At 40.9% G+C, this 27087-nt stretch overlaps 1 protein-coding gene across 1 annotated transcript in view; it reads right to left on the reverse strand.

Moving 5' to 3' along the window:
- Positions 1 to 5413: 5413 nt before the first annotated feature.
- CWC27 (CWC27 spliceosome associated cyclophilin) overlaps positions 5414 to 27087 on the reverse strand; it is a 122645-nt gene continuing 100971 nt past the window's right edge. Inside the window, exon 14 of the mRNA XM_060761551.2 lies at positions 5414 to 5820. Coding sequence (XP_060617534.2) covers positions 5658 to 5820 — 163 coding nt within the window. The 3' untranslated portion in view covers positions 5414 to 5657. The remainder of the gene's footprint in view (positions 5821 to 27087) is intronic.

Genomic DNA, 27087 nt, shown 5'->3' on the forward strand with positions numbered 1-27087 from the left:
GTCCTTATTAGAACTGACAAAGGAGTTTATGAACTTTTTGGCCCATTTAAGTCCTAAGACTTTCAGCCAGTCTTAAGGGGAAAGGACAATTTAAGGAGGAAAACAGTGGCTTCCGTGAGGGTGAAGACAAACTGGCTGTTCTGTCTGAGCAGGATAAGCAAGCAACAGGGTTGCATCAACAATGCTATTATCTAGAGCAGTGTTTCTCAAACTGTGCTCCTTCAGGTGTTTTGGAGTTTAGCTGCCAGAAATATTGTGGGAGCTGAAGTTCAAAACATCAAGAGGAGCACAGTTTGAGAAACTCTGATCTAGAAGATAGCACTGTCCATAAGCTATCATAGAATCAAAGAGTTGGAAGAGACCTCATGGGCCATCCAGTCCAACCCCCTGCCAAGAAGCAGGAATATTGCATTCAAATCACCCCTGACGGATGGCCATCCAGCCTCTGTTTAAAAGTTTCCAAAGAAGGAGCCTCCACCACGCTCCGGGGCAGAGAGTTCCACTGCTGAACGGCTCTCACAGTCAGGAAGTTCTTCCTCATGTTCGGATGGAATCTCCTCTCTATAACAGTATCCATGATTAGGAATCTCTATCTGTGGAATGGGATGATTTGATACGTCTATACAACTGTTCTAATTGTGCATACAAAGAAAAAAAACATTGCAACCCTCTTATCCATATATTTGCTATCCACATTTGATATATCTATGATCCAAAAGTATTCTCCCCAAGAAGTATTTGTGGGCCTCTCCAGGTCCTCCAGTGTATGGTCTGCCTCTGGCATGAGCACAGTCAAAATACAGAATTACTATTATCCATGGTTTCATGTATCCACAACGTCTTGGAATGTATCACTTGTGAACTGAGATTGTGGACAGGAACCTCTTTTTAAGTGAGTATCTTTTAACAGCAAACTGATAGCAAATTAGGAGCACAAGAACTGTACTTCATTGTGAGTGAAAATTCAAGAACACATCTCTTTTAAGGTCCTTTGTACCCTCACAAGTAAGTTGGGGACAGTGACAACCTCTCACAAGGACTCTCTTCACACTTCCATTTTCCTTTCTTGTTATCTTAAAGAGATTACATGGCACATTTAAGCAATATTCGGCACTAAATTAACCTACACTACTTGGGCTATATTAACTTGATGAGACGGTTTTATGTACATCACACTTCTGACCCTATCAAGAAACGTAGCTATCACAGCGTGATAAGGATACTATACCTTATTGAACTCATTCTAAAAACAACATCAGCAATGTTGCAAATTGGCTTTTAAAATGACCTCAGTTGATACCAAAAAGGTAGCATGGCTTGTTATCAGACTTCATGCATATTTAAGTTAGACCAGGAACAATTCATTAGAAAATTTCACTACACAAGGTTGCATTAAAATGAACGAGAACTCTAATACAGCTCAGGGGTGGTTTCACCAGTTCTTTCTTCTGAAATATAGTCTAGAGCAGTGGTTCCCAAATAGACACTACTATTCGGCCCGAAAGTAACAAAAATAGATTGGCAATTTCAAAATCTACTCCCGACAAAATACAGCTGAGGTGCCAAGACGGTGGCCCCTCCAAGCTAAAGGTGGTGCTGTTTAATGCCAGGTCGGTAAACGGTAAAACTGCCATCATTCAAGACCTAATCCTAGAAGAACAAGCCGACCTGGCTTGTATAACGGAAACCTGGTTGGACGAGGGGGGAGGGGTTAATCTCTCCCAACTCTGTCCACCAGGCTATACCGTGCAGCACCAACCAAGGCTTGGAGGGCGGGGAGGCGGAGTCGCAGTGGTCTATAAGGACTTTATTCCACTGATCAGGTGTCCCATCCCACAATCATCTTCCTTTGAATGTGCCGGCTTTAGGATAGGTGACCGGGACAGGATAGGGATTCTAGTAGTGTACCGACCACCCCGCTGCACTACAGTCTCTCTACCTGAGCTAGCGGGAGTGGTCTCGGACATGGTGCTGAACTCCCAACGGCTTTTGGTCCTGGGAGATTTCAACATCCATGCCGAGGCCTCTCTCTCCGGAGCGGCTCAGGACTTTATGGCCTCCATGGCAACCATGGGCCTGTCCCAATTAATATCTGGTCCCACCCATAGTGCCGGACACACCTTGGATTTGGTCTTTACCCAAGGATGGGATGAGGGTGACGGAATGGAGGAGCCGACCATCGCCCCTTTGCCATGGTCCGATCACCACCTGATCAGTTTTAGACTAACTGTGCCTTCTAACCTTCGCAGGGGTGGTGGACCCATTAGAATGGTCCGCCCCAGGAGACTGATGGATCCAAATGGTTTCCTGATGGCTCTTGGGGATTTTTCCACCTTCTTGGCTAGCGATACTGTCGATGCTCTGGTCTCTGGCTGGAATAGGGAGTTGACCAGGGCAATTGACACCATCGCTCCGGAACGCCCCCTCTCGAGTAACCGAGCTAAACCAGCTTCTTGGTTTACTGAGGAGCTGGCAGCAATGAAGCGAAAGAAGAGGAGGCTAGAGTGCGTGTGGCGCCAGAATCCCACCAATCTAGCTCAAACACACTTGAATGCCTTTTTAAGGTCCTACGGTGTGGCAATAGAGGCAGCTCAGAAAACATTCATCACAGCCAATATTGCATCAGCGAAGAATCGTCCAGCTGAGCTTTTCCGAGTTGTCAGGGGCCTGTTAAACCCGCCGAAAAGCGAGGCCCCGGATAACTCGGTGGCTCGCTGTGAAGCATTTGCTCGATCCTTCGCGGATAAAATTGAGCGGATTCGGTCTGGCTTCGACGTCATGTTAACGGCAGTCTCTGGGGATGTAGCGAGAGCATCTGCTTGTCCAGTTTTGTTGGATTCATTTCAATTGGTTCAGCTTGAGGATGTGGACAGGATCCTTGGAGAGGTGCGACCCACCACATGCATCCTAGACCCCTGTCCTTCCTGGCTGATCAAGGAAGCCAGAGGGGGTTGGGCAGGGTGGGTGAAGGTGATGGTTAACACCTCCTTACAAAAAGGAGAGTTTACAGCGAGCTTAAAGCAAGCTATTATAAAACCGCTGTTGAAGAAACCATCACTGGATCCCACTCAATTTGACAACTATCGGCCAGTTTCCAATCTCCCCTACTTGGGCAAAGTCATGGAACGTGTGGTGGCAACACAACTCCAGGGGTTTCTGGTAGACACTGATTATCTTGATCCGGCACAGTCTGGCTTTAGGCCGGGACATGGAACTGAGACAGCTTTGGTCGCCTTGGTAGATGATCTGCGCAGGGAACTAGACAGGGGGAGTGTGTCCCTGTTGGTTCTGCTGGACCTCTCAGCGGCCTTCGATACCGTCGATCACGGTATCCTTCTGGGCCGCCTCATGGACATGGGGCTCGGAGGCACTGCTTTGCGGTGGCTCCGATCCTTCCTTGAGGGACGGACCCAGAAGGTGTTATTGGGTGACACCTGTTCGGCCCCACAACCGTTGTTGTGTGGAGTCCCACAGGGTTCAATCTTGTCCCCGATGTTATTTAACATCTACATGAAGCCGCTGGGAGAGATCATTCGGAGTTTCGGACTAAGATGCTATCTCTATGCAGATGACGTCCAAATCTGTCACTCCTTCTCACCTGTCACCAAGGAGGCTGTCCAGACCTTGAACCGGTGTTTAGCCGCTGTATCGGACTGGATGAGAGCTAACAAATTGAAATTGAATCCAGACAAGACAGAGGTCCTACTGGTCAGTCGGAAGGCCGAACAGGGTATAGGGTTACAGCCTGTGTTAGACGGGGTTACACTCCCCCTGAAGACGCAGGTTCGCAGCTTGGGAGTGATCCTGGACTCACCGCTGAGCTTGGAACCCCAGGTCTCAGCGGTGGCCGGGAGAGCTTTCGCACAATTAAAACTTGTGCGCCAGCTGCGCCCGTACCTTGGGAAGTCGGATCTGGCCACGGTGGTCCACGCTCTTGTCACATCCCGGCTGGATTACTGCAACGCACTCTACGTGGGGTTGCCTTTAAAGACTGCTTGGAAACTGCAACTAGTCCAGCGAGAAGCAGCCAGGTTGCTCACCGGAGCGACGTACAGGGAGCACACCACCCCCCTGTTGCGTCAGCTCCACTGGCTGCCAATCCAATTCCGAGCAGAATTTAAAGTGCTGGTCTTGACCTATAAAACCCTATACGGCTCCGGCCCAGTGTATTTGTCCGAACGGATCTCCCTCTACGTCCCACCTCGAAGTTTAAGATCTTCTGGGGAGGCCCTGCTCTCGACCCCGCCAGTCTCTCAAGCGAGGCTGGCGGGGACGAGAAGCAGGGCCTTCTCAGTGGCGGCCCCCCGCCTGTGGAACTCACTCCCCGGGGAAATTAGATCGGCGACCTCCCTCCTAGCATTTAGGAAAAGACTAAAGACCTGGATGTGGGACCAAGCTTTTGGTCACCCTGACAATTAACTCAAGGACCTGGAAATGGACAAAGACAAATGGAGCAGAACTGACTTACGGACTCTGATATATGGACCCTGACATGAGATTGTTTTTAGGTTTTTAGGATTTTACTATGTATTGATGTTTTAATTTAAGTGTTGAATTGTTATTTTTTGTATTACTTGTTGTGTGTTCGGGCATCTAATTGTGCCCTCCCCTGTAAGCCGCCCTGAGTCCCCCCCGGGGTGAGAAGGGCGGGGTATAAGTGAATGAAATAAATAAATAAATAAATAAATAAATTCCCAACCTTTTTTTGACCAGGGACCACTCTCCAGCATTAGTACCAAAAGGGTTATGAATCAGTTTTTGGTCAATTTTAGATTTAGTTATTTGGGGTGCCGATTCAGAAAATTGCATTGGATAGATCACATCAGCTCTAGTTTCTGATACAGAACATATGCCATCCAGTAATCACCATTTGCTTGCCCACAGAAAACCATATTTAGTAAGCCTCAGCTCCATAAGATGGTTTTACAAGACCAGTCACCCTCGTTGCAATGCTGTAGTAATGGTGAGGACATGGACCATATTTTAGTTCTTGTGGACCACAGGTTGGGAACCACAGGTCTACAGCAACTGGTATTTTTTAGCAGTTTCACATCCAAGAAATAACCAGGGCTGGCTCGGCTTAGCTTCTAAGATGAGACAGGCACTGAGGTCTTTAAGATAGTGGGTTTTTCTTTTTTGCCCTATTAGAGTTTCCTTTTTTTGAAACACTTGCTGTGCTTTGAAAAAATTATCTGTGGCCCTGAGCATGCCTGTGTCTCCTCCTTGTTTCTCCGTGGCCTCATTTTGGTTCCATTCCCATCAGCATTCACAATATGAATTTGCTAACAACATTATCACCTTCCACTTCTGGCAAACCCTTTTATTCCATTTGCAGAAAAGATACTTCTCAGTATTCCGAAAATATTAAATACAGAACCCTGTACTTTTAACGATTCAAATACATAAAAGGAAATAGAGGATATAAAATGTGCCATTTATTCACAGGAATAGCTTAAAATGGTTACAGAAAGCTTTTCTAAGAACACATACTTATTTTACATCAGAATTCACAAAACAAAGGAGATAATGCTGTGTCCAAATCAGACACCAGATTCCTTTTCACACCTTGTAAGTGATATATTTTGGGACACCAGCTCCTCCAGAGCCAGAACATTTGTGCATTTTCCAAGCTGGCTCTGGCTTGCTTTACATTCATTTCATCTCCTTGCCTTTTTCTCTCTCAGAATCTTTTTGCTTTCCTCCCGTCTTCTCTTGTTCACTGGGTTCCGGGGATCATAAATTTCAAAAGTGTCTTCGTCTTGCACACTTGCATCTTTTACTTTTCTGGTTTTGTCCTCAAAATGGAGCACATGGGACATCCTGTTAGGGGAGGGGGGGACAAAGATCAGTTCAAATAATGGCTGGTTATAGATGTTTTCCACATTTAAGTTTTAACATTTTTAAAGGATAGCTATGATACTACGCAGCAACCATCATATGCACGCCAGTATCCAAAATACCAGTGTTAAAGATTGATTTTTTAAAGAGAGAGAGAGAGAGAGAGAGAGTTTGTTTTTAGTTCTTTAGCCCCGAGATAATTCTGATGCAGGATGTATTACTGAATAATACACAGTCAATTCCAAAATATAATCAGTGTGATTCAGTAGATAAATAACTCAGATGACAAAACATTTTTGTGATGCCATAGGCTAGTAGCAACAATTATTAGGAGAGCTTGTCTTCCTGGAAATACTGAATAATAAACAAATGTATCCTCAGTCTCTATTCAATACAGAGGCGTGGTGAGCTCTTATACTGCTGTCATATTTTATGTTCATTTTAACTGTATGGCTTCATGTTCTATCTTGTATTCCAATTGCTTTTGTTTTTATTTTTCATATGCTTCTGACTTATGTATTATAAATTGGCATATATGTTGTTTTTTTTTAAAAAAATCTTATTCTGGGTTGCTGTTTGTTTCCAGGCTGTATGGCCATGTTCCAGTAGCATTCTCTCCTGATATTTTGCCCACATCTATGGCAGGCATCCCCTGAGGTTGTGAATTCTGTTGAAACTGGGCAAGTGGAGTTTATATATCTGTGGAATTATGTCCAGGGTGGGAGAAAGAACTCTTGTCTGTTTGAGGCAAGTGTGAATGTTGTAATTGGCCACCTTGGTTAGCATTTAATGGCCTTGCAAGTTCAAAACCTGGTTGCTTCCTGCCTGGAGGAATCCTTTTGGGAACTGGCCCTGATTGTTTCCTGCCTTGATTTCTCCTGTTTTTTGAGTGTTGCTCTTTATTTACTGTCCTGATTTTAAGAGATTTTTAAAAATACTAGTGGCCAGATTTTGTTCATTTTCATGGTCTCCTCCTTTCTGTTGAAATTGTCCACATGCTTGTGGAATTCAATGGTTTCTCTGTGTCGTCTCACATGGTAGTTGTTAGAGTGGTCCAGCATTTCTATGTTCTCAATCTATCTTATTCTGCTGATCAAAGCTTCCAGCAAAACATGTTGACTATTTTACTGTTTTGCTCAAGTTCTATCCATATATTTTGCCAATCTAGCAGTTTGAAAACATGAAATGTCAATAGCAGTAGTAATAATAATAATATCTTTATTTTGTATCATACCACCATGTTCCTGAAGGGACTCGGGGCACCTTACACAAGGCAACAGGTGCCTAAAACAAGACATGTCATAACACAATATAAAATACAATTGAATAAAACAAATAAACAACAACATAAACTCAAAATAAAACAGTGCACATCTGACAGTGGCGATAGCTACTTTAAACATGGCCAGACTGTAAACAATAGGGCCAAGGAATGGGAAAGTACAGAGCTGTACAGAGTAGACAAATAGGTATCGCTTCGGCAGGAAGGTAACAGTGCTTCATGCAGTTATGCCGGCCACATGACTCAGGAGATGTCTATAGACAAAGCTGGCTATTCACCTTAGAAATGGAGATGAGCCCTACTCCACAGAGTCGGACTTGACTAGGCTAAATGTTAAGGGGAAACCTTTACCTTTATGTATATATTTTAGTACAATTTTGAGACATGTCTAGATGGATATTACAAAATATACCTACATGAAGCAGGATGATAGACCCACAAAGTTAGCCCACATTTATGGGTATTAATACTTATGCGGTAGTAAAGGACACTTTAGCTCTCCTTGAGTCATTTTGTGGCATCTTTCAGTGTACTTGGGATCTTGTTGGGATTAGAAAATACCTACCAATACAATTTAAGAGATAAAAGTCACTCCAAAGAATCTCTGAGAGCAACAAGAAACTAGTTGTATCAGAGATTGAACAAATGCCTTTATCCTTTTATCCAAAAGGAATGTCCATAACTTCCTTCTTAATCGCATTGTGTGTTCAAGTATGCAGTAAAAACTCATCTCTTGGCATAAAGTATAAACTCTTTCAGATGATAGACCTTATAATCAACATATATGCATAAGTTTGGATTGTTCTAAAAACTATATCAGTCTGAAGATAATTCTTTCTTTTATTTCATATCTTTACCATGTTTGTACTAACTCCAATTACCTGAGTTCTCAGTGGCATGGAGATTATCAACATGGGTGGGAACCTTAGCTATCTTGCCTTGGCTTTTAAGTGCCAGGAAAGCCTGGAACGGATCAACATATCAACTCAGGCTTTATTAGTAGGTGAAGTTCACGTACTGGAAGAACGTTCTCCATTTTCTGAAAAGGATACTCCTTCCCTTCACTTTTCACACTAATAACAGGCTTAAGAATTGTAAACCAGGGTCTTTTCCCCCATTGAGAAATCCAACACTTTCCCACATCATAACATGCAACTGAATGTGGTTTTCCTTAAATCCTGTGGGATTAATACTTTTCACTAAAGCTATAAGAATTAGATGAAACCTCTAGTTTTTTGCCTTCTGGTTACGAGATTCTTGCTTTCCATTATCAGTAGACATTCTGAACTATTAAATATAAAACAAGTTTCATTTAATATTTCATTGATTTTTGTTGTTCATTTGTTTTTGATTTTTTTTTTTTTTACTATAATTGGATTGTTTTGTTTTAATGTTGTAAATTGTACATTTGAAAACTGGGGCTCACATTTTTTGAAATAAATAAAAATGCACTTTCATTTCTGTGCTGGGCTTTCTTTAGTTTAATAAGTTTTTAATACCTTTATTGTTTGGTGGTGAACTAGTAATGTTGGATGTCACCCTGGGTGCCAAATTGGGGAAAAGGTAGAACCAACACATAAACAACCAAAAAAAAAAAAAAAAAAAAAAAAGAAAGAAAGAAAGAAAAGAAAGCAAGAAAAAAAGAAGCAAACACCTATTAATAAAGCTTATCAAGTTAGGCATTCTGCAAAAGTGACTTCACACGGTCACATTTTATGAGCCAGTAGGATCTTGTACTACTTTTTAACTGAAAAGAAGAAATATGGTGTGACCTTTATATTCTATATACAAGGTATGAGTTTCTAGATGGATGGGGAGGAGGGAAGGGAAGGTGGGGCAAACATCCTTCTTCAATCTTGCATCACCAGGAGATCCTACTGTCCTGCTCACATGCAGCAGAGCCTTATCTGCTTGAGGTGCCCCAGTCGCACCTCTGCTGGTCCTCCTCCCTCAAAAAATCCCACCCGGATTTTTGTTGCCCGATACGCATCAGGGAGATGCTAGGGTTGTTGCCCAACATCAAAAGGGGTGGCAGTTCAAAAAAAGTTTGGGAGCCACTACTCCTCTGTTGAAATACTGTTGAGATTAATTGACAGAGATTAATTGGACTGACCTGGAGAGGAGGGCAAAGGATGATTATCTAGGGTTACTAGAGGCTATGTGTTTCTGTGAGGTCAGAGATACCAGGTTTGTTGAAGAGCTCAGCAGTATTTCTGAGCATCAACATATGTTAGTGTCCATGTAGTTAACAAGAAATCAACTAGAGGTAAGGGAGAGGAACAATGAATTGATAGAAATGCTAAATTTATGATATCTGCCATACACGCCACGATCTCAAATTTTTGGAAAGACAAAACATGGTGGGATCTGGAAATATGGTGGACTTACCAGTTGGGGGCTTGGAAGAGGGGTGAGGTGGGGGTGAGGGGATTCAAGGGTAAGCTAATGTTCTATATTGTAAAGGGAAGTACAAACTAAATCTGTAGATTGGTTACAAAAACTGTAAATAGTCAACTGCATTGATTCATAGAATGTCAAAATTTGTACTATGATGTATTGTTAGCTGTATGATTTAAAAAGTAAATTTATTTTTTTTAAACCAATAAGAAAAAACCAAAACAAACAAGCAACCAGCTATTAAGCAATAGCTCTGTGCAATTAAAAGTTATAAATAAGCAGAAAAGAGTAAAAATTATAAAACTATCAGGAAGGTACAATGAAATCATAAAATTATAGAGTATTAAACAAAACACAGTGGCAATATCAAATACTGTATTTTCTGGCATATAAGACTACTTTTTAACCCAGGAAAAGCTTTTAAACAGAGGCTGGATGGCCATCTGTCAGGGGCGATTTGAATGCAATATTCCTGCTTCTTGGCAGGGGGTTGGACTGGATGGCTCATGAGGTCTCTTCCAACTCTTTGATTCTATGATTCTATCTTCTCAAAAGTCGGGGCTCATCTTATACGCTGGGTGTCGTCTTATAGGGTGGGTGCTGAATCCTCTGAGCTGGATTAGAGAATCTGCGATTGCCGCATATGGTGGGGGGAGCTCAAAAATGGCCGTGGTTGCATCCCCGCCGTATGTGGTGACCATATGAAAGTAGCAAGGGTGGCGCTGTACAAGTATGGTAGAAGAAAATCCACTCACCAGGATTTGTGGAAATAAGTGACTTAACAACTTAACAGGGTCCCAATGATGAGGTGAGGGGGCGCCTCACCGGAAATGTGTAAGTGAAGGACAGAGCCGGTTGCAGGCATCCAGGATGCCAAGGGTATGGAAAAAAAGAGATAGAGAGGTGCTGTGCCCAGAAAAACATGCTTCTTTCACCCGTCTGGCCGCCCTTGTATCCTATTATTGTTCCTCCTTCTCTGCCTCTCAGATCTTGCTGAGGACTGCAGTGAAGCGGCTCAGGTGCGCATGTGCGAGATCTGAGAGGTAGAGAAGGAGGTAGAATAACAGGAAAATTACCATATTGAAATAAAATCAGATTAAAAAAATATTTGGTGTGCGTTGGAAGAAGGGTAGTCTTATACGGCGAGTATATCCCAAACTCTATATTTTAACTGGAAAAGTTGGGAGTTGTCTTATATGCCCAGTCGTCTTTATGCCGGAAAATACGGTAAATCGCAGAGCTTCTGGAAAAGTTACAACCACCGCCACCTTCTCTACTTACTACATTAAAGAGTAAGAGTGTCTACACTGTACAATTCCAATAGTCCAGATTTGTTACAATAGCAATTAGCATAGTTAGAAATAAACACACAGGTACCTTCGCTTGACTTATGTTTCCTAGACTATCTTTTCAGGCTACATTGCAAGCCACATTCAATTCAACATGATATGGTTGGTCATTCAATAGAAAAAGGAAAGAAAAAAGATTGGACATATCTGACCAGTTGGCATATCTAAGAAAACTGATTTGGAACCATTCCGGGAGCTGTACACCAAAAAAGGAATATTTTTAACATTGTCAATTGGGTATGCTTAAGGTTCTTCTTTGAATAGAAAGGTTTGTAGTAGAATCACTCATATTAAGCAAATGCTTTGAATAGTTTGTCCAACAAACGCAGGCAATATATTTTTTTTAAGTTACTGCCCATCTTGATAGCTTGTCAGTATTTCACATTTTTGACCTTTATAGCTTGTATTTATCTCCAGAAGTTGACAGTTTATGGTTCAATAAATACGTCTGAACCATTTTGTATATATGTGCCTTCAAATCACCTGTGCGCATATTGCAACCCAATGACTTTCACAGGATTTTCTTAGGCAAGGAATACTCAAGAGGTGGTTTTGCCAGTTCCTTCCTCTGGAAAGTAGCCTACAGCACCTGGTATCTTTCACAACTTACAACAGTTCCATTGCCACCTCTGAGCCAATTCAGGCAGCTCAGGAAGGGAAACAGTTGAGCAGTGGAGTGGGTGGCAAACCAACTGGATTCCTGTTCCTGACATTTGCCAAATGGCACGTTTGAAACTGTTCTGTTGAAGGATAACAGCAGGATCTGTTGAGTAGACCAATGTGAGCAGATATCATCTTAAGAGTTGGTGGGCCCAAACTAGATGGACCACCCCATTGAATACCAGATCTTTCAACGCATGGAAAACAGGAAGAGTCAGATAACAAGGAAAACAGAAAGAACAGGCATACAGAGTCAATCTGGACAGGTTATATGTACTGAAGGGAATTGCAGGGAAGCCACAAAAATTGCCATACTGATTCAAAGCAAGGAGCAGAAGGATACGGAGCCCATAGCTGCCTATACTCTACTGTGAATGGAGTGCCTGCTTTCTACTCATGACCACCATAAGCAGCACCACCACTTTATTTTTTTTCTCCCAGACTGTGACTCAAGGCAGCAAAAAGCTTACAAAATTTACAATAAAATCACACATCATTAAAAACATACAAAAGGTGGATTTAAAACTAATGGCAGAATTAAAACCCAATTTCAACAATCAATTTCAAAATGGTTCCTGGAATAAAAAGGCTTCAACCTATCATGTAAGAGACAGCAGGAAAGAAGCAATCCTAACTTTCCTAGAAAGGAAGTTCCAAAGTGTAGGAATGGCTTTAGAGACATTCCACTTCATTGTTCCCTCCAAATGTGCTCGGGAAGGCAATGGGATCAGGGTAGGTACATATGGAAGATACAGTCTTTGAAACAGTCAGGACCTAAGCTATAGTTAGTTATTGGCAATTTGGTCTCTCGTTCCTCTGCCTTTTCTAAACCCAGCTTGTACATCTGGCAACTCTCTCTCCAAGTATTGCTGGAATCTTCCTTGCAGGATCTTACTGGCATTTTCATACAGACCTCACAACCTCTGAGGATGCCTGTCATAGATGCAGACAAAATGTCAGGAGAGAATGCTTCTGGAACACGGCCACACAGCCCGGAAAACTCACATCAACCCAGTCATTCCAGCCATGAAAGCCATCAACAACGCAAATTAGCAACTTGTCTGGCTTGCTTTGGCCCAGTTAACACTTATGAACACTCTTCAACATAGACCCATGTAGAATTCATGATAGTAATCCAATTGGGATATAATTAAAGGGTGTGTCACCAAGGACAAATTAAACATTCCAAGGATTGGTGCAGCTGGCACATTAGATTTAACTGTGCAAAAGTACCCCTGACCACCACAAAGACCGGCGTATCCAGATTTAGTGCTAAATCCTGGAATATATCCAAGCTGCAAACCTATAAAAGTACCCCATTCACTACAGAGGGAATCCCTACTCCCTGGTCAGCCTTTCGACTGATCAAGAGCACCTCAGTCTTGTCTGAATTAAGTTTCAATTTGTTTACCCTCATCTAGTCTATTAGTGTTGAAAAACATCAGTTTAGAAATGAAACAATTTTCTTGAATTTAGGTGGTAAGGAGAGGCAGAACTGGAGATCATCAGCATGACTCCAAAAACTGGGACAGCCTTTCAAAGAGGATTCATGCGTATGTTAAATAACACTTCAAAAACACAGATATTGAAATCAGACAGGATGAGCCTTAGCAATTGCCTGTGAGCTCCGTAACTAATTCTATCATATATATTTTGAGAGTAAGCACTGTATAGCACCAACCTGTCTGATGAGAATGAGACAGGAGGGCAGATATTTTTCAAAAGCCAGATATAGAATCCTGCTTCCTTTATGATTTCAAACATATAGTACAGACAAGCTGCTTAAAGCTTCGCAGGAATGGATGATGGATATAGTTGCTGGAGGCTGTAGGTCTGGGCACCCGCAGTCTACTCATGACCTCAGTTTGCACTCTCCCACTAATGCTCTTCTGGGTTCTGCTTGAACATTAAACATACATGGATGACAGAATGGAATCCAATGTAGCCCTGCCTATCTGAGGCCTTGCAGAAGAGCTGCCCTTTGCAAATGGGAGTTAATTAGCTGCCTCCCCGCACCCAATTCTGAGAGGTTTCAGAAAGGAAATGAACAGAGATCTTCAATTTCAGGAGAACCTTGCTTCCTGCCACTGAAATGGGGCCAGTCTGAGCATGTGAGACTCCTCCGGATGATATCATCATCAGGCTGCCAGGAGGACGCTGAACCCTCGCCAACAGACGGCTCAACTAAAACTGAAAAGACAGCCTACAAATGAACAATAAAAAAAGTTCTTGCCCTGCTCTATTTTGTATGCCCTCAAACCATATTGAGACTGAAAGCAGGATTGTGACGGTTGCCTAAACAAACTGACACGTGCACAAAACAAAGGGCTGCTTAGAAATATGCCCCTCTCGCAATGCCAGGATAAACATCATGGGGCAAACAGAAAACGAAAAGAAAAAAACAACTACAAATCACTTCCATATTTAAAATCAAATTAGCTTAACATGATTAATCATATCGCAAAGTACACTAAATACATGAGTATTGTAAATAATCACCGCTGGATTTTACATGGTATGTCGGGTTTGCCCTGTCAGTACAGTTAAAAAAGGAAACAGCTGGCTTTTAAAACTTTCTGACAGCTGTTGCCATTACTTCCAAAAAAACATTAAAAAGATTGTCATGCTTTGCCTTCCAAAGCTTTGTTTGTTGTAAATGCATGTACCCTTAAGTTGTCTGTTGACCTATCATTAATTAATTAATTAATTAATTATAGTATTTATGTTCTGCCCTTCTCACCCCGCAGAGGACTCAGGGCAGATTACAATGCACCAATACATGGCAAACATTCAATGCCATTTAGACATACAACTTATATAGACAGACACAGAAGCAATTTAACATTCCACTTTTCTGGCTTCATGAGGGTATGCTTAATTCCGGTCACATGGAGTACTTCCTCATTCTTACGCACACTGCTGGAAGGTTTTATGGTGTCATAAATTAGTTAAATTAGCCTCCCCGTATAAAGCGGTACCTAAATTTCCTACTTGACAGATGCAACTGTCTTTCAGGCTGCATAGGTCAACAGCAAGCTGGACTATTAATGGTCGGGAACTCAATCCAACCTGGGCTGGCTTCAAACTCATGTCACTAGTGATTTAATGTTCCTTCCTTTGAAACACAGCCTACAACACCTGGTATTAGTTGGTGGTCTCTCATCCAACCACTATGCAGAGCTGGCCCTGTTCAGCTTCAAAGACCAGATGGGATCTGTTGCTTTTTGTTAGGCAGAACCTAAGTATGTTACAGATAGCATTCCACTTTTACAGTGTGTCTTTTAGGCTTGGTGTTACTTATTTTTCAGTAAGTAGGCATTCTAAAATCTCACATTTATTTCAGAATAGTACTAAGCCAAGAGTGCTTGTTTGGACACAAACAGTGTACTAACCAAACGTGAATGTTTCCCAAAGAAAGTATTTCATAGTATTTATAACCCAGATGAAATTAAAACTTGTTTGGAGATCTCTGCATGAGCATCATTGGGACTGCAGCCTGTCAGATGTCACGGTGGGGCTCAGACTAGGAGCTGTGTTGTTCTTTGAAGTAGTGAAGATCTAGCTGTTACAGTGGTAAAATTTCCAGGTCTTCCACTTAACAGATGAAGTCCACTGAGTACTGTGTTTGCATAGTCCTTATTCTTTTCAACAATACTTTTTAAAGGAATGGCCCGGAACTCATGGCACCTGGGAAATAGGTGGTTCTAGCCATTCCGTTAGGCACTAGTTTATGTCCAAGAAACCCCACACTATGAAAAATTATAAGAGAATTACTCAGCATTTCCAGAGTGGCTGGATGACGGTTGTCTGCATACTCAGTAGCTCTAGGTTCCTACCAAACCTGATAGCTGACAAAGTTATGATGCTTTATGGCATACATGTGAGCATGTAAAGGGAGCTATTTATTTATAGTATTAATATTCCACCATTCTCACTCTGAAGGGGACTCAGAGTGGATCACAGCCACATATTCAATGCCATTATACACTGACAAGACAAACAACTGTTCATAGATAGAGGTATATATAGGCTTTCCCATCTTCGGCATCTTGGAGGCTGTGCTTACTTCTGGCCATGGGGGTGCTGTCGCTCCACTTTTCCTGCTGAGGAATGCCCTACCTGTAGACATCAGACAGGCCCTTTCGCTGTTGGCGTTCCGGAGGAAGGTCAAGACTTGGCTTTACGAACAAGCGTTTGGCTAAATAGTGCAATTGAATACAGGAAGATGGTACAATCGAACATAGGAAATGGTACAAAGGATTATGATAACGGATTCTGATTCTGATTTGTTGTTGAGGCGCTACGATATGATAATGAGTGTTTTTTGATCTTGTATGTCATGTATAATGTGTTTTAATTGCTTGTTGATATTGTTGTGATAATTTGTATTATGTAAACCGCTTTGAGTCGCCATTTCGGCTGAGAAAAGCGGTATAGAAGTAAAGCAAATAAATAAAAATAAATAAATTGTTTGTAAACTTCCTCCTTGATCAAATCCTTGGCATTTTTCTTGCATTTCCTTATGAGTACCCTAAATACCTCCCCGATTAAGCGGTACCTATTTATCTACTTGCATTAAAACTGCTAGGTGGGTAGAAGCTGGACTAAAGGGCAGAAGCTCAGCCTGACATGGGCTTCGAACTGTCAACCTTTAGGTTGGCAAGATTTACTGCAGCTGGAGATTAACCTGCTGTGTTAAACCCCAGCCCTGAATATGGGCAGTGGGAATATGTTTTTTGTTTTATAGTGCCCTCCAGTCAACCCTCTCAAAAGGGGAATGAAAGGAGGGAAATGTGCCCTTCTTAAAACAGTTAACCAAAGACTGAAATGTTAGGCCTCCACACAACAGAGAGAAAATGTTGCGACACTCTTCTTTTCCCATTTGCCCCAGAACTGTAGCACACAAAAGCAGGCAGACAGACAAAACAGACGAGCGAATCCACAGATCAAAGCAAAAGAGGTCTCCTTCCCCAGGAAAAGAAATGTTAGCTGTTCTGGAAGAGTGAACTTGCTGGCACTCTTTTCATATCCAGCAGAGTAGCGGGTGGCACAGGAAGAGGAGAGATAGATGAGAAACAGAAGAGGCCATGAAGAAAAACAAATTGAGAAAGAAGTGTAAAGAATAGAAGAGGAAGGAATGAGAAAGGAAAAAAAAAGGGAGGGGAAGGGAGGGCACATGACCGACCAAACTGCAAATATAATGTGAAAAGAAAATCAAAAAGAAGAAAATACTTTGATGAAAGTATGAATACTTGATATAAACCAGACCGACAACAATTTGATTTCACTGTCTCGACCCTCTGAAATCAATGGGCTTAAATTGGATTCAAAAAGCAAAAGTATGCAAAAAGAGAACATTTGGAATGAAAGACAATCAAGACAAATTACCAGTCTGAAATTTATAGATAACTAGAATTCTCATTGACATCCTTTGTATCTATCCATTTACTCTATTTGGTTCACACTTGGAAATCAGCAACAATTTCTCTCTTTGGCCTGAGAGTCAGTAAGAGCCGTAGCAAACTACTGGAAGCGAGAGCGAGCTTGTGCTCGAGCTCGCTCCGAAGCCCCGCCTTTTTTCCCCCGAGGCTGCTCTCTCTCTTGCTAGTGTGCCTGTTTTCCCTTGCTAGGGAAGCGATGCGAGTGTACTCTCGCAGTTGGCAGAATTCAACTGTGAGCGTACGCTCGCATCCCTGCCCTCTGCAATGGAAAACAGGCACGCTAGCAAGAGAGAGAGCAGCCTCGGGGGGGGGGGGGGGAAAGGCGGGGTTTCGGAGCAAGCCCGAGCGCAAGCTTCCTGTAGTTTGCTGCGGCACGAGCGTCTGCTCGCAACGCTGCCCTAGCAAAGGGAAATAGGCGGAGAAAGAGGCGGAGCATCGCTCGTGCTGGCTTAGTTTGCTCTCGCAAAATCCTAGTTTGCTATGGCTCTAAATACTAAACTAAGTAGATTGCTTCTTTAGTTTCTTCTGAATACAGCTATTTCATATGGCAAAAGAACCTAACATGTCAGGTACCCTACTAAAAGATCTGCCTACAATCTTCAGTCTGATCCTCATTCTACACTTAATTTAGGCCTGGAAAGCAGTACAGTTATAATTCAGCAGTGTAGAAACATAGCATATCCTCCACCATTTCCCTTCATCCTTTCACTTTGACTCATTCCCATAAAAGTTGCACTGAAACAAATGCAGCCTACAAAGAATCAATACTTGGTAGACTGCATGTGGGTGTAAGACCTACAAATCCGAGAGTGTACTTTAAAAGTCTAGTGGGAACATCTAATCAATCACGAGAAAGAGCGAGAGAGATTTTGGTACAAGACCAAAACTGTGATAAAAAGGCTAATTAGCAGGAAAGAAATGGAGGAAAGATGGATGTTCTGTCTCTAAACTCCAAACAATAAAACTAATTACTGAAGAGAGTTCATAAACAAATCTCTCAAGCCCTAAATTAGGTCTCCAGAATGCTAAAAGAAACCTCAAGTCTAAAACAATGGAAGTGGATAAATAAATTGCTGATTCCCAAATGCTTGCTAGGAACCCATAAGATAGATCACAGTCTTCATCATCAGCTGGCAGACCCCCTCAAGAGGGAACTTAAGATTTCAGGCATTTCTTTACTGATGTAAGGGAGGGAGGATAGAAGGAATTTGCTAATGCTTGTTCTTTGGTAATGGTATATTTAGAAGTACAGATCTGTAATAAGTAGGTATGATGAGAAGGGAGAAGTTCAAGCTTTGTTGAAAGTTACATTACATAAATCACCATACAAAGTCATTACATTAATAGCTAGAACAAGCTATCAACATTAGCCATGGTGGACATCAGACATAATTAAATCATCTTGGAAGATTACTGCTGCAGCGTTAGTTAGTCATCACTGTTCATCAACAGCACAAAATGAAAACACTGGATGCTTTCAATGATTTGCAGCCCGCAGACTCACAGAATTCTGTGCCCATGACATGCTCCAGTTAATTAATGACTCGTCCGAGACAGAATTATTTGACAAACAATTTCAAGTTTTGGGAATATTTGGACCACAAAGATTGCTCAGTGGTTCCATTTCTCTTCTTTTTCCTTGGAACTCTATGTGTGTGAGTGTATGTGTTGAGGCCAAGCAGGACGCAGCCACAGGAAGCCTAATTTGTTAATTTTTAGCTTGTTTACCTGTATCATATTGATTATTTGGTTTATTTGCTGAGTACTTTTGGCATCGAAAGCTACCTTTTTTTTTTGTTGTGAGCTGTCCCGAGTCTCCAATGGGGAGATGGGATGGGATACAAATACACTTTTGTTGTTATTGTTGTTTGTTTTGTTGTTGTTTCACATCGTGGGCAAATTTGAAAGTTCAAAAGGATAGGATAAGAAAATTACAGAAAAATGTAATGGAAATACAAAATTATAGAATCATCAAAAGAAGCAGTAAAGAAAGATTCAGATGCATATAAAAGACAGCAGTAAAGGGTTATTTAAAAAAACCCTATTTTAACAGAAATGTAATGTCTGTTTTCTAAATAAAAGAGCTAATTCTTTGACACCAGAATTGGTAGGAGCTGAAAAGCAGGAACACACTACTGTCAAAGATATTTTCCGGATCCAACAGCTGCAGAATTTCCTATAACAGGCTTCATGATAGTACCAGAAGGGAAGAAAGATACTAAGTCTTGATCAGACCCAACGTATCATTGCTAACTCTCTGCCCATTGTTAAGGACTCTCTAGTTAGATTAGCAAGTCTGAAAGGATACTGACTGGTGGACCAACTTTATTATAGTAGTGTGAGGATTTTGCCCACTCTCTTATGTTTTCTGACTCCCATAATGTGGTGAATGAACAATTAAGAAAGACCCCAATGAATTGATGTTATTAATTCAATTGCAAATAAAGTAATATTTCATTAAAATATTTATCATGGAGCAGTTATCTAAAGGAGAACAAAAATTTTATAATACGATAGTTTGAACATTGGACAAAGACTTTGAGAAACAGAGGCGTAAATCCCACTCAACCATGAAATTGTAACAGAAGATTCAGTTGGTTAAATATGGATTTTTTTCTAGTTATAAATCACCAAAATTGAGGCATGACAGTATTTTCAGTCTCCAACTAGTTACAAAAGACAGCTAAGCATCAGTTACCATTACTGGAAAAAGACAAAGGCTAATTCTTAAAGAAAATAAACACAAGAGAGATGGAAGTACAACTTCCCCAAAACTATGAAAATTTCTCACTAGACTTGGCATTGCTTCTTAGGTTGCTTGGTATTTGAACGTGAATTTCCTAATGATGTAGAGTTGTGATAGTGAAGCGCAACTATCCCTTAAAAATAAGAGCACATTTGAAAGAAGAAAAAGTCTTTATTCCAACACATCTGAGAGATACAGACAGTCTTCCTAAGCGACCATTATGTAGTAATAGTACTATCAATTAAGATGAGTAGAAGAAACATTCAAAGAGATGCAGAATACTGCTTTCCCCAGGCTGTCTACACTGCTCTATAATGCAGTTTAAACAGCATTCTCAAATTGCATCAGACAGTTCCCAAGTTACAAATATCAAAGTTACAAGTGACTCCTAGATACAAACGGGGGTGAGACGACATAGTTACAAAGGAGGTGAACTGCTGCCTGTTGTAAGGCTGCCTTGAGTCCCCTCCAGGATGAGAAGGGTTGGGTATAATATGGTAAAGAAACAAGAAGTGAGATAAATGTAACCGTCTCCACTGAAGCTTTATCACCAATCTTTGTTTCCACAACAAGCCATTTTTTTCAAAATCCAATTATCACAAGGACAGAAAGTGCAGCGAAATCTTCTGAACAGGACACATACAACAAAATAAACACCACAGGGGTGTTAATCCTTCCCTATGCTATCCAAGGCTAAAAGATATACATTTTTAGCTACAGTTACACTGAAAAAGACTTTTTGTAACTTGGTGACTGCCTGCATATGATACTGTAAATGAGCCCTCAGAATGTTTGAAGACTGTATTTTTTGAAAACCAACAACAACAACAACGATTTCTTACCCACCTCTCCTCATGACTTGGGCTGGGTTACAGCATGTTTAAAACATATCAACATAGTAATTTTAAAAAAATGTATATTAAGGGTATTTCTATAAAAGATACATATTAAAACATATTTCTATAAAATACATATAAACATACACAGAACAGAGATTAAAATACAGGTCACGAGTTTCAAATTGGGTTTAAAGTGAGCAGAGATAGTAATTCATATGATGCAAGGACTCTGCAAACCAATTTAGCTAATGTATTGTCAAAGGCTTTCATGGCTGGAATGACTGTGTTGTTGTAGGTTTTTTTGGCTGTATGGCCATGTTCTAAAACCACTCTCTCCTGATGTTTCGCCTGCATCTATGGCAGGCATCCTCTGAGGTTGCCTACCATAGATGCGGGTGAAACATCAGGAGAGAAAGCTTCTAGAACATGGCCATACAGCCAAAAAAAAAAAAAAACCTACAACAACCCAATTTAGCTAATTCACGTATATTGAATTTCCAGAGGTACCGATACAGAATTATAATACTTTCTTTTGCTATACTTAGTCAGCTAAATATCTGTGCTTTTCTGCAAAGAAGAAGAATGGGGGGGGGGGGGGGGTTGATTGGTTACAGCCTACTTTCTGAAGAGCCTATGTGGATGAGGGAACTGGCTTGTTATCTGTTGCCCTGGAGACTAGGACGTGGAGCAATGGCTTCAAACTACAGGAAAGGAGATTTCATCTGAACATTAGAAAGAACTTCCTAACTGTGAGAACTGTTCAGCAAAGTGTGGTGGAGGCTCCTTCTTTGGAGGCTTTTAGATGGAGGCTGGATGGCCATTTGTTGGGGGTGCTTTGAATGTGATTTCCCTGCTTCTTGGCAGGGGGTTGAATTGGATGGCCCATGATGTCTCTTCCAACTCTATGATTCTATGTGAGAACAGCTGAAATATGTTCTAAGGCTTTTGGGATTATCAGAAAGTAGGTTTTAAGAGCAACTTTCAGAGGGCTAAGCTACAGTGTTAGTTCTGTTTATGCACACTTATTCGGAGATACACATATGCCCACGAACATTTTGCTGCATTATATCACCTAGTAAACTAAAGGCATATGCAACTGAGCATTTCATTAATCTAGCCTCTCCTGGAAAATGTTCGACTATTTGCAGAAATTGAGTTGATGGCAATGTAACTTTTACTTTGTAAAAGCTGCTCCGAACAGATTTATCTCTCTGCCCCTACTCTTTTAAGAGGCCCAAAGTGGTCATTTTGGTCTTAAAACATTCTGAACAACCTGTCTAGTGGGATATTAATGTGTCTATGAAAAGCCAAGCTATCAGAACTCTGCAGCCTTGACACAGTGCTACTAAAAAAATGCGACTGGGTTTTGCAATCACATCAGAAACACAGACATATAAAACCATTATGATTTATGCTTCCAGTATTTCCACTGAGCAAAGCACAGACATGATGCCTTTGTTCTGTCGTTTACAGGAAGAGTTCACACATACACTACAGTTAAAACATTTCCCAAAACTGCCACAGAAACATACTTCAAATGTTTTGATAAAACAGATTAACCAAGCACTTTAAAGAGAACATACCAGTAGTGCAAATGGATATGAGACATGATAATGTGAAGGCCAGATGTCATCCCAGACAGCATACTGATGTACACAGAGTTACAAAGCATGTCTTCTAAGGTACAGGAAACCTTTCTTATTGGAGCAGGACAATAATTCAATTAGTCTAATGCCCTTGTTGTAGCTCTTATCCTGAAGGCATTCGGCTGACCTCCAGGTCTCAAAGCAAGTAGACAGTTGACCCACGTAAGGTGGATAAGAGGAGCTGGCAAACCCAAACAGTTTCAGACGTATTATAGATGACTGCACGACTTATCTCCCAAAAGACCCAGACAGTTGTGAAGACGTGCTGAGTTCGTCAATCAATCCCTTATCTAGTATAGGCAGTTCTGGTTTTTATGACCACAGCTATTTAAATCTTGGATGCCTGAACATGTAGGTGTCTAAGAAATGTGAAAATGCAGCATAGTGTTCTGGAATATGTTCCAGCCTATTTACTCAAAAGATATCTTAAAGCTCACCCATTCGGAACATGTTGCTCCTTGAAGTGAAAGCAAAATTGTCGTTCTCTCACTTCCATGTGTAGAAGTTGACAGATATTCACACTAGTAAAAGGGCAGTTTCTTCCACAAAGCATGAGGACAGTATGGCAAGCTTAGGTGACAGAGAACCAACTGTTCAACACTTCAATTTCTGTTTTCCCGAGACTTTGACGTTATTCCTTGCCCTCGTTATGGTGCCCATTTCACTTTTCATGCTCTAACACTCAAGACCCCCTTTGGCCTAAGAAATGTTTAAGTCACTCCAGATATAAAAATCAAACATGTACTGATAATAAATCAGCATTCGCAAGGCCTGTTAGACAGGCTGATTTCCTTTTTTATGAAGTATAGCTGAAGCATCTTTGGCAGAGTGCACTGTAAATATTGCACAACAGATTAGTGTAAATGTCTAAAACAGCCAAACTTTTTGGGACCTTAAAGGGACCATTTAGGGTCAAGACTCACAATTTAAGAAGTAGTGATACCAAGTGTATGGACCGAGCTATGTGTTCTACGTATGGCAGCAATTTGCCAAACAGTGCTTCAATTCTAGTCCCATCTATTTCCACAGAATTCACATTTTTTCTTCCAGAGGTCTACTGAAATATTTCCAGATAGCTCAGCAGGACTGGAACCACAATTTCAGTGCCCCAGCAAAAGTTAATTAATTGTGAGATCGTCTAGCTGAGAAAAACTTAGACAGTTTTTCCTTCAATGGGAAAATATACCTGTATATATCCAGCACACTTTCTAGACTCTGTTTCAGCACCCAGCATATAATGAGGAAGTTGATGTCTGGGAGCAGCTGGAGAGATGGAACACAATACTCCTTTGTTATTATATCAGCATTTTCTAATTCTATTAAGATTTACATTTACTGCATATACTGCTATACATCTTTATATTTTCTGTAATTCAATATATAATTCAATCTTTACATGTGCAAAGTAAACAAGAAACAGAATCTTAAAGGTCACATCCCTAGTTCAAACAAAGACAAAATGTAAGACAAACAGTTTTTGTAATACAAGTAACTTTTGGTAGCATTAATAAAAACTACAATGTTGGCAGAAGAATTTTGAAGACATTATGTAATATCCCGCCTCCCACTTCTTTCTCTCCCCTTCTCTCCAGAAAAGAAATTAACCAATCAAGGATTTTCCACTACACTGAAATGTAGTTAAGGAAGTTATTTACTGTGGTGGTTTTTAAACAGAGGCTGAATGGTCATCTGTCATGAATGTTTTGATGTTGTGATCCTGCATGACAGAGGGTTAGACTGAATGGCCCCTTGGGTTCTCTTCCAATTCTATGTATGACTATGATTGTAAGTCTGGGGTAAAAATTGCTGGAAGAAACATTAACAACCTTAGATATGCAGATGATACCACTTCGATGGCTGAAAGCGAGGAGGAGCTGAGAAGCCTTCTAATCAAGGTGAAAGAAGAAAGTGCAAAAGCTGGGTTGCAGTTAAACATTTAAAAATCCAAGATTATGGCAACTAGACTGATTGATAACTGGCAAATAGAGGGAGAAAATGTGGAGGCCATGACAGACTTTGTATTTCTAGGTGCAAAGATTACTGCAGATGCAGACTGCAGCCAGGAAATCAGAAGACGCTTACTACTTGGGAGGAGAGCAATGACCAATCTCGATAAAATAGTTAAGAGTAGAGACATCACACTGGCAACAAAGATCCGCATAGTTAAAGCCATGGTATTCCCTGTAGTAACTTACGGATGTGAGAGCTGGACCATAGGGAAGGCTGAGTGAAGGCAGATAGATGCTTTTGAACTGTGGTGCTGGAGGAAACTTCTGAGAGTGTCTTGGACCACGAGAAGATCCAACCAGTCCATATTTCAGGAAATAAAGCCCAACTGCTCATTGGAGGGAAGAATATTAGAGGCAAAGATGAAGGATTTTGGCCACATCATGAGAAGACAGGAAAGCTTAGAGAAGACAATTATGCTGGGGAAAATGGAAGGAAAAAGGAAGAGGGGCCGAACAAGCGCAAGATGGATGGATGGTATCCTTGAAATGAATGGCTTGACCTTGAAGGAGCTGGGGGTGGTGACGGCGGGCAGGGAGCTCTGGCGTGGGCTGGTCCATGAGGTCACAAAGAGTTGGAAGCGACTGAACGAATGAACAACAACATGACTATAGTGGCAATACAAGTGGAGTGTCCCTGTTGAACTTCATTTTGTTAGTTTTGGCCCATCTCTCTAATCTGTTAAGATTGTTTTGAATTCTGCTCCAGTCTTCTGGATTATTAGCTGCAAATTTGATGATCATGCCTTCTAACCCTTCATCTAAGTAATTAATAAAGATGTTGAACAGTACCAGGACCAGGACGGAACCCTGCGGCACTCCATTCGTCACTTCTTTCCAGGATGAAGAGGAAGCATTGGTGAGCACCCTTTGGGTTTGTACATTTAACCAATTACTGATCCACCTAATCATAGGTTTGTCTAGCTCACATTTGACTAGTTTGTTTGCCAGAAGGTCTGGGGGACCTTGTTGAAGGCCTTACTGAAATTCAGGTATGCTACATCCACGGCATTCCCCGCATCTACCCAGCTTGTAACACTATTGAAAAAAGAGATCAGATTAATCTGGCATGACTTGTTTTTGATAAAGCCATGTTGACGATTCGTGATGACAATATGTTTTCTTCGAATAGTCCAGAACAGCACAGCAAATTGGTTGTAGAAAATCCTATCCAAAATCATTTGCTTAGCTTCAGATCTGCTGTTATTTAACAATTTAACAATTCCATCAAAGGTATAAGGAACTGTTTCAGCAAAGCAAATCCATTGTAGAAAGCCCTACTTCAAATGGTGTCCTTGCTACCAGCTCTGTTGTTATTTAGACAGCAGGCAGAAACCATTTTATGTAGGTGTTTTAATATATTTTGTTGATGTACATGTATACAAGTATAGGGAAATTTGGTTCTGTTCTGTTTTATCTGCATTACCTTGTTTTCAGTCTTTTTCATATTTGTTCTATGCTTTATACTATTTTGTAATTTGATGTGATAAACAGCAGCATAAAAATGTCTTCATCTTTAAAAGGAAAAGTTTGTATAGGACAACACAAAAACCAACACCAAGTGATTTGACTTCTCAATGATTACTTACATTGAGTTTTGGGATTTATAACTTTAGGGGAAGAGTGACAAAACGTTGAAAGATTCAGAAAAAAAAATCCACCAAGAAAAGATTTGGAATACCAGACTTATGAGGCAAAGATGAAGGAACTGGCTATGTTTAGTCTATGGGGAAAGAATGGGGAAAGAGGGAAAAATAAATTTAATTAATCGAGTCAATGATGGTCTGATTTATATCCACAATGAAATTAAAATAAAGTGTATTCATCAGTCTGAACAGTCATTAATGTATGCATGTAGAAATGTAATAGATACACCATCTTTGTAGGAAAACTATGAACAGAATAGTTTCCGTTATATGTAGAATTTCCTTGTTACTTTATGACAGAGGTCCTCAAACTTTTAAAACAGAGGGCCTTTTCAAACTGTTGGGGGGGGGGGGAGTACAAATTCCTATGTCCACTGCACACATCTCATTTGTAGTGCAAAAACAATACACACACAATACAATATTTAAAATGAAGGACAATTTTAACTAACATAAACTTACTAGTATTTCAATGGGAAGTGTGGGCCTGCTTTTGGCTGATGAGATAGTCAAGTTAATTAGGATTGTTGTTGTTGTGTGCCTTCAGGTTGTTTTAGACTTAAGGTGACTCTAAGTCTAAAGTTTAGGGTGGTGGTCGGAGAATGGCCTTGGAGAGCTGCATCCAGTCCACTGGCCGTAGTTTGCAGATCCCTGGATTTAAACATAGCTGTGATGGAAAACATTGACTTCAGAATTGTTTATTGGGGAGTGTGGACTGTCAGAATTGGAGCACTGCTATTTTCCGCTGGTCCAGTAGTGAAAATGTTTGCCACCCCTTCAGCTTTCCGTTTCCTCTGCCTTACCTGCAGTTCTCAAAGTAGCTAATTTGACAAGGAACAATTAAAATATGTTCACATTAACCCCTGTTCTTACAAAGATTAAAATCACTAGAACTGATAAATTAAGTGTTTGGAATTTATTGACAGTACAATGTACATTTGCATTTAAAAACCTCTGAGGATGCCTGCCATAGATGCAGGCAAAATGTCAGGAGAGAATACTTCTAGAACATGGCTAAACAGACTGTAAAACCTACAACAACCCAGTGACCCACAATGGCTAAAGCAGACTCTCTTGCATATGATCCATGTGACTCCTCAGACAGAGTGTTTGTAAGCAGACCTAAGGCATCATTCTTTCTTGGGGGACCTCATTTGGTTATTAGAGTGACTCAAACTTGTTGTGAACCATACAACAACAAGGCTATCTCCTGTTAATACCAAATGAATTGGAGTAA

This window comes from Anolis sagrei, chromosome 2 (genome assembly GCF_037176765.1).
Source record: "Anolis sagrei isolate rAnoSag1 chromosome 2, rAnoSag1.mat, whole genome shotgun sequence".
NCBI lineage: Eukaryota > Metazoa > Chordata > Lepidosauria > Squamata > Dactyloidae > Anolis > Anolis sagrei.